At 33.5% G+C, this 9515-nt stretch overlaps 1 protein-coding gene across 1 annotated transcript; it reads right to left on the bottom strand.

Annotated features, from left to right (window-relative positions):
• Positions 1-5002: 5002 nt before the first annotated feature.
• On the bottom strand, positions 5003-8506 carry LOC119254057 (natural killer cells antigen CD94-like; the record flags this gene model as incomplete). Its single annotated transcript, XM_037521235.1, has 4 exons — positions 5003-5123; positions 5886-5992; positions 7102-7253; positions 8414-8506. Coding segments are annotated over 4 exons (473 nt in total), but the record flags the coding sequence as incomplete, so codon positions are not given.
• Positions 8507-9515: the final 1009 nt, after the last annotated feature.

Raw genomic sequence — 9515 nt, 5'->3', positions numbered from 1 at the left:
AAATCAGGTTTAATGCTATATTAAATGCAGTATGCAAGGGGAAAAGCTTTCATGTGTGACTTTAGTTTTTGACATAATTTCAGATTTAAACATGCCTGAAAAAGTAGCATAACAGATTGATATATACCCTTTACCCAGATTACTCAATGCAAAATTGTTAAAATATTATCATATTTTTTCTCTCTATCATCTATCTATCTATCTATCTATCTATCTATCTATCTATCTATCTATCATCTACCTATCTTTTGATAGTTGACAAAACATAAATTTGCTCAATCCTCATTGAATGAAAATCTAATACAAGAGTTAGGTGAGCTCTCTAGACCACAGATTTTTTTACTGATCTGAATACTGTCCTGTTGGGAACCAATGTATCTTACAATTCTAGAGATCTTTTACTCCTCGGTCTTGTCTTTAGACCTCAATTTTATGAACAGCTACTGACCATAGAGCTTTATATTGTTTTTGCCTAAGGTCAAGAAAGAGGCTCAGGGCCATTTCAGTGATACTTAGTAAACCTGAACTTTACATGTCAAGAAGTGACCAGTTTGTCACCTTTCGTGTGTTCGATGAAAGTGAGAACCCAGATCCACCAAACAGCTCACCACAGAGAGATTGTTTCTAGCTACGAGAGGTGGACAAGCCACATTGCAAACAAGTTCCTTTCACCTCCTACATGAGGTTCTTGCTTCAGTCCATGTGATGGACGATTAGTGAGAAAAGTTGTATATTAGGGCTGATATGAAATTTTGAAACAAGTTATATGTTTTCTTGTTGATTTTATTAATCTTGCCCTACTGCACTCAATTAGAGAATGTCAATTTATCCAAAATATATATTACTAATAAGGTCACTAATGTTTGGCTGCTTCTTTGTCCATGCAGATATATCACTTTATAAAAATAGACATAAGGGTCTGTCAAGGGCTAAGAAAGATCTAAACATATCAAAATTTTCACATTGTTTTATATTTTTCATTGAAGTTTATATAAGCTATTGTGGAATAAGAAGCAGAATGGATTGTCACTTTGATTGTAATATTTATCTCTTTATTTCTGTTAATGGAAAACAGTTGTCTTGTTGCATTTAACACCATGTAAAAGGAAACTATACTGTGTCATGTCTATAGTTATTATCCCTGATTCTACTTGTAACTGTTGGTTAAAATTGCCACTGTAGATGATAGCTATTTGTTAAGACAACAGTGTAGTGCTTTAAATCTGTAACACAATGCACCGTATAAGATTGTATAATTTTTAATGTTCAAGTTTTTAGATAGTATACAAAGCATTTAGGGACATTTATAATAAAAATAGATCATTAATGAAGATAAATACAGATGTCTATTTCTACAAAGAATAAACATGTTTCTGCATATATGATTAAAATGCATATTCTCGGTTCTTACCATGTGATATATCATTAAAATTACTTAATAGGTTCATATTTTATGCCTTAGGTAACTAGAGATAAACACAAGCATCATAGTTCTAACATTTGATTTTAATATGTAGTAAAATGTCATTTTATTCATTGCTTTATTTAACAACTACTTGGAACTACTTGAATCTGATAATTTTAAGTGACTTCTATCACTTGATTTAAAATGATGCAGTTCTTTTTTCACACCTCTGAAATATCAAGTAGACGTATCTTAGAGATGAGACTATAAAAATTCATCCAGTCCTTTTAGGAAAGAAGATTCCACTGTAGTCATTCATGCTTCCCTGACTCTCCCAGCTACAGGACAAGCCAGAACTTTCCCATAAAGTTCCATTGTTTTCTGGTGTCAGGAGATGGGAGCTCTACTAACTTGGGAAGGAAACACTGTGCATCACATTTCTGCTCTGAAATTTCCTTAGGTGTTTACACTCCATAAGCGAATCCTCCCCCCTTCCCCCCAAAAAATTTAAGAAATAAACTGGAAAGATAAATCTTAGGATTTATCTTGAGTGGTTCAGACTCACTCAGCACAAACTTGTGGAGCTAATTTGTTTATTTCTATAATTTATTAAGTGTCTTGAGAGTTTTGTGGGTATATTTCCTTTTTGTTTTTCTTTGAGCTGACACTTAGATATGACATCAGCTGTTCACTTTTCATAAACCTGCACTGAAGGTCAAGCTAGGGATGTGAAATGTGAGAAAGGAAGAGAAATAAAACAACAGCAATAATTTATCAGTTGGGTCAAGGGATGAAAGTTTTTTTGTGTCTATACAGATTTCAGTCTTGCATGCATTTGTATGGCAGTATGTGTGCACACATACACACCCACCCACCCACACCCATTTTTTCTTTCTCACATTATTATTATCAGTCTGTACAGTGTAGGGAAGGAGGAAAGTTATAAATCAAAGTCATTATATTTGTAAGAAATATCTAACTCAATTGTTTAACTTGGAAAAATTCAAGTTTATTCTGACACATGACCTCTTACATTTTAACTACTCATGCTTATTTCTCTACTTCTACCAGACAGTGAATTGTATCAATGTGTATTTTTTATCCCATTGTAATAAATATTATGTTAACTTTATATAAAGTATATTGTTGTTGATAAATTCATGTGTCTGCTTGCTCCACTTAGTTTAAGCACTTAAAACTACTTTTTTTTTTAAAGATTTATTTATTTATGCATACAAGGACTGGTGTGTAGGCCAGAGGTGCGGGAGGGTTGAAAGGATTCACCAGATACAGAGAAGGGAACAGAACAGGTTGATCTACTGAAATATACTGCTGAGGGGAGCAGTGGGTGAGACAGGAGAGGTCTGCTGTGCCATGTCTGTTAGCTCCCTGGCCAGGGATCGAACTCATGCCTCAGTGGCTGTTTATAGCTTCATAGGACTGGGACTTAACCTCTGATCCACCAAGGAGCCCCCTACCAGTACATTTTCAATAATTAATTTAAAAATTGAATGGAAGGTAAATATTTCAGGTGAAAATTTCTTCCTTGAAATTTATCTTATCACATTTATTTATAAAGTTTTCTCACTTCCTTAGTATTTTTCTAACTTTATTATGCAATTTTATAAGGGTTGACATTTACATACATTGTTTATTTTGTGAATATATTTTCTAGTTAGTTAGTAGCTGGAAATGTATATATTTTCCTACAAGTGATGAAGAAATGACCCATATTAATTAGTTAAAAATCTTTGAAAATGTTAAAGGAGAGGGTAAAGTGAATAAAAATTTAAGCTAGCTTAATTTAAGCTAGCTAAGCTTAAACAAGTACAGAATTATGCTTAAATTTTCAACATCGTTATTATTTTTAATAAAGGCCTATAACTTTTCCTTATTTGAATATACATATGAAAGAAATCCTCATTTAATTTGAATATTCTTTTCTCTTTTCTTAATTTGTATATATACTCCTAGCAAGAGTGGGGCTATTTGCGCTCTGATCCAGTGATCCAGAAGGATTCTCACTAAAACTAGACTCTGTAAGTCGAGAACCTAAAATTAGGACCTAGGGCCTTACTGGTGGCCTGAGGGTTAATTCTCAGCTCTACCACCACAAAGGCTCACCACAATGGCCTGAGTTCCATGCCTGACCAAGTAGCAACCCACATATGGCACAGCAGACCTCTCCTGCCTTGTCCGCTGCTCCCCTCAGCAGTGTATTTCAGTAGATTTGACTGTTCTGCTCCCCTCTCTGTCTCTGGTGAATCCTCTCACCTTCAGTTCTATGTGAAGTATTCAATCCTAACAGAAGGTTGAAACTGAGTCCCAAAATATGCCCATAGGACTTTCCACAAAACTAAAATATTCTTCCATGTACCAGACCTTACAAGATTATGTACATTGATATTTAAAGAAAAGTATGAAGAATTGCTTAAACTAATGATTGAGCCTATATGTAGATCAACACAGAGAGAAATTTACAGAAGGAAAATAAAGTTCTTCAAATTGGAGACAGAAAAATTCAACTTCAAGTCACACAATCCTAATGAACTTGCCCTACTGTGTGATCTATGATGTCCCTGTTATTGGGCACCAAGTTGTGAGAGGAGGACAACAGCAAGGGATATCGGTGACCTGTGTGTGTCCTCACCCTTATGCTTTAGGACATGGGACAAGACTGAAAAGCAGAAACCACAGAAAACATTTAAAATGTTTTATTTACAAGGGGAGTGGAAAAAGAGAGAAAGAGAGAGATAACAATTGGATGATATTTCCTACCAACAACAGCAACTGAGGTGAGACACTAGGGTGCAAGTGAAACCTGGAAAAGCAAAAGAGTGACAGCATGCATTTGTTTAGGTTTTAAGGCAAATATGGCTGCTTAACTCTCCCCATAGTTCCTAGTGACCCTGTTCAGGAAGACAGATTCATGGAATGCTGGGAGTTGTAATCTAAGTGTCTGTGATCTCAGTGGCTTGGAGATGGGTGTGTAGTCTGTAAAGATGTCAAGAGGTGAAGTTCATTTAACATTGTAATCACGGGCTCAGTTTACTCCTACCATTCCCATAACAACTAAGAAAGAACTAACTACAAAATTTCATGAAAACAATAGAATACCTAGCAATCTAAATGCAGGAAGTTATACACCAAGACACATAATAGAAAATTGTCAATTATCAAACATAAATATACTGATATCCAGAAAGAACTAATTTCAAGAAACAGGAACAAGTGTCTCTTCCAAATTTAGTATGCTATACAAAAGACTGAAGTGATGTCGATATATATCATTTGATGTGAATCATTGTTTTATTTAAATTTCTACAGAGAGATTGTATACAATTATGTGCATAAAACATATGCAATTCAATGTTGAACATGCATTTATTGAAATATCCATTACAATAATTATTTTGATGCGTTATAATTTTAAGTATAGGAGCACAAATTTATCAATTTTAAAACTTTTTAAATATGTCAAAATCATACATACACTCACACACACAATTAGAAACATTTTATAGATTCTAGAAATACATAATTGGAATACCTTTCTTAAGATGGGACTATATTGTCCACTTCTACCCCAAGAAACACCTACATAAGTTCTTGCTTACAGATATATAAGTTTTTCCACATGCAAGGTTGATCCTTAAAACCAAGGTGTGGGTTGTATACTATGCAGTTCTTTGAATTTGCAGTTTGATAGGAGGAGAATCTGTAATTAAAAATAAAATATTAACATATGAGAAAAGGAAATGAGAATATTCATTGGTGGGTGTTTATCAAATAATAGAACTTTTCAAAGCATTTGATTGACTCATTACTGACTCATATTGAGCCAGTATGTTTTTATGATAGGCACAGTTTTGACATTTAAAAGAACAATATCACAAAATTAGACTATTGCCTCAGTAAACAACTGCACAGAGTTCAGTCACTTTTTTTTTGCATTTGTTTTAATGGATTTGATATATGATATACTGTTTCAATTTTGCTTAAATATGTATTGACTAAACTAGCCTAAGTAAACAAGGTAGGTGATACAATTTGTATGATACTGAAAAATCCTGTTTATTGATGAAAATGAAACTCAAAAGCTACAAACAGAAAATTAACCTAAAAAATGTGAAAAGAAGGGGGTGTAAGCTGAGGCTATTGGCCTCCAGCAAAATAAAACTATCATGGACACTGTTTTCTCTGGATAGTTCCTGTGAATATAACATCTATGCATCCACCCACACCCATCAGGGTGAAAAAGCCTATCTCACTTATCTCAGATGTTCTTTCATGGTCACAAGTACACAAATTTCATGTTAATTGACTTGGGTTTTCCAGATGCACCAAAATTATTATTCTGTTGAATCCATTTTTTTCTGTATCTTTATACTTTAGGAAAACTATTTTAGCTGCAATCTGTGGAGAGAGAGAGGAATAAGTTCATAAAGAACAAAAAAAATCTGGACTAGTAGAAACGTACAGATCTTGAGAGAGAGCAGAGCCATTCAGCCACGCCCAGGCTTGTTGTTTTTCACTGTAGATGGCTCCAACCCAGTAATATTTTTTACTGAATTTCATAAAGTGCTGCTTAGAGACAGAAACAAACAATTAACATAATTTAAATCTACTCTGGAATAATACTATTTTAAAAAGTTAGTGTCCAACATAAGAGTCAGCCTTTCGATCATACACACTTAAAAGCATTTTTAGGGCTTCCTTGATGGTGCAAGAGGTTAAGATGCAACCTATGAAGCTCTTGGCAGCCACTGCAGCGCGAGGACGGTTTCTGGCAAGGAGCTACCCACAGGGCGCAGCAGACCTCTCCTGTTTCACCCTCTGCTCTCTTCAGCAGTGTATTTCAGTCAATCTGCCTGTTCTGTTCCCCACTCTGTCTCTGGGGAATCCTTTCAACCCCCCCCCCCCCACACACACACCTCTGGCCCATACCCCAGCTCTTGTGTACATAAATAAACAAATCTTTTAAAAAAAGCATTTTTAATGCTTGCTTAAAAAGGTAGTCACAAGTGTATTTTTTACTCAAATATCAAGCCTATCTACTTATTGGGGAAAATAACATGAAAAATCTCAGATTTCACAGAATGAAGACTTTATCATACATATTATGTTATAAAGGGAGTTAGAATTTTACTTCACAGGAGTGTGACATCCGAATTTGATTCTACATCAGAGTCTTAGGGAATAAATTTTGTGGGTGAAATCTTCTCAACCTATAGTCAGTATAGATTCTGCATACAGCTAGAGAAATATTTCATTTTTTCTTAAGAACTGGGTAATTTTTATGATCATACATTTCATTTTCATTGCATATCCCATAATGATGACAAAATATACAGAATTACAAAATAAATTATAAAATTAATGAAAGCATTAAGATTCAGTTATTTATTTTTTAGAATAATACTCATAATAGATCCTCTTTGAATTCTCTTAAAATGTCCATTATACTTTATCTGACATTTCTCTTGAGCTTTTTTCCAATAAAATTCTGAATTTATCAAATTCCTTAATAAAATTTTATAGGTTTTATAATGGTTAAGTTAAAAAGCTATTAGTAAGTCATTAGTTCAAAAAATACTCTTCATTATCTGATATAGACCTGAATCTAATTCAGCTTACTTAAATAGTACATATCTCTAGGTCAAAAAATACATAGGAAACCAGGATTAAATACATGCCAATTCATTTCTATTGTTCATCTGAAGAAGGGTGGAATTATGAGAAGCACAGAAATCACTACTTTCATTCCACGTTTTGGATTCATTGGAAATGAAGTAACAGTTACAGCTGTACCCAATCCACCTCTCCTGGCAAGAACAGCAGTCAGAGTCTAAGAAAAAAAAAAATAAAGCTTGACTCTTGATATTGGAGATTCTGATTTTTAAATACTCTTTACTCCTATAAAAATTATTGTTTTTTCCTAAAATTTTCTAAAAAAACTAAATTCAATGTTCAACATCCATTATCATATTTATCTTGACACCTTATAATGTTAAGTGCAGGTGCACAAATTCATCAATTTTAGACATTTCAAATATGTGAAAATCATATGATCTGTCACAATTAGAAACATTTTACAGATTCTAGAAGTTCATAATTGCAATACCATCCTTATGGAGGATCTTTATTGCTCACTTGTGGCCCAAGAATACCTAAATAAATTGTTGCTAAAAAAATGAATTCTCTGAACATCTATCTGAACATAAACTTGGATGGTCAAGAGGCAGTTAAAAAGTTTTTTATGTTGAGTCTTAAATGTACACAATGTCCCGTGTCAATTATATTCCAAAGCCAGAAACAAATTGAAGGAAAAAAGAATAAAATAAAGTGAGAAGTAATCACAGAAGATATTGAGACAAGTTATAAAGCACACTAGACAAAGTACATTAAAAAATTGTACTTTAACTGCTGAAATCTGTGTACTATGTTCTAGTCATGAGAGATGCAGAAGCAAAGGTAAAGATATAAATTCATGGGTTGTGAGCAAACAGTTAGATAATTAGCATTAGCTGGGATATATAATAGAACTTATTTTTTTTTATTACTTAAATATGATTGCTCATGTAGGAAAAACTAGGTTATTTCAGGCTAATATTCTCCTTATTTAAATATACAAGTGATGCATATTCAAAGTAATTTAATTATTCTTACAATGGAAGACAATGAAATGAGACTATCCTGCAATTAGTATATTACTTGCATAGCTAGATCACAATGGTTCCATCATAATTCTGTATGAGAAAAACAGGAACTGCATATTTCATCCTCTACTAAAGTATGGAACCTACCTTTCTGGGATTTGAGGGTGGCTCCTTGAGAGAATGTTCGCTCAATATCTGGTTTATGAAATGTTATCAGAAATGGTAAAAAAATAATGATTAGATACAAGTTTGTGAAACAAATATATATTCCATGTTTAGTAAATGAAAGCTTTATTAAATGATTTCATCAATGCTCTGAACTTTATGTAAATTGCCCTGAAAAACTTACAGTGTTTCAACACAATTCCAAAAATAGCCATCAACAAAAGGCACATTACTCCTAAGGTCCCAGAAATCCACCTCCATGGAGTGGTGCAAAAACCTATAAAGAAAGAGAGGTAGGGTAGTGACTTCTGGAAAGACACAGGAGCTGAAGATCTCAAAGACAGAAACTATCACAAGAGAATTGAAAAAAAAAAAAGGTATTGGTTTGGAAACCCCAACATCTTCCCAATGAAACACTAGAAATATGAAGACATTGCATAGAAAACTGAAAACAAAAATCTATTCTGTGAGATTATCCACACTTTTTCTTTTTTTCAAATTCATGTCATTAATGTGATTTACCAATTATTTATTTGTTGGCATAGAAATTGAAACATTATAGAGTAGAAGTGATCAGACACAGAGTTATGTTTTGGTCATTATAGCAAAATTTCATTTTAATTTTCTCAACAAAAGTCACAAGAGATATGATTCTTACTAGGTGTAGAGAAAACTAGAATTCTTTAATAATGCTATTTTTTCAAGGTATCAACATTAGTAACCAACAGAAATAAAATAAAATTTGTCTCCCAGAGTTTTTCATGTAATATATCTATCAATGTGTAAATCACTATTGTGTGCACGTCTCCTAATCTCAAGGTATTCCCTAATGAAGTGCTGTCAGGCTGCTCATGACTCTGGGAGGTCCAGTGGGGAAGAAAAGATAGGATTCTCTGGTCTGGGGATAATCAGATGCTCCCAAAACAATTATGTGACACACCGGGTGACCAGAATTTATTTCACATATTTTGGAAGATGATTTAAAAGCAACCATTTTGAACAAGATATTTTCTCATTCTCAGAGTTTCTTTCTTATAGGAATTTCCTCTCAAGCAATTGGCCATTAGAAGATTCAGAACAATCTCTATGAACAGTGTCAATAACAGTCTACTGTGTCAGATTATTAATCAGGAAGACCTTGGATGTCAAAACATAAATGGTCAACTTATATAAACTTGTAAGCATTGTCACTAATGTTTGGCCTCCCCTATATATTTTTTAATGCGCAAACTGTGTTGCTCATACTTTGACCTGGTAAATCAGTCCATAAGCATTTAGTGCTATCC

This window comes from Talpa occidentalis, unplaced genomic scaffold (genome assembly GCF_014898055.3).
Source record: "Talpa occidentalis isolate TD23 unplaced genomic scaffold, MPIMG_talOcc4v2.1 talOcc4.2781, whole genome shotgun sequence".
In the NCBI taxonomy this organism is placed as follows: domain Eukaryota; kingdom Metazoa; phylum Chordata; class Mammalia; order Eulipotyphla; family Talpidae; genus Talpa; species Talpa occidentalis.
Note: the sequence above shows the minus strand (reverse complement) of the source record. Positions and strands in the feature narration are given on the sequence as shown.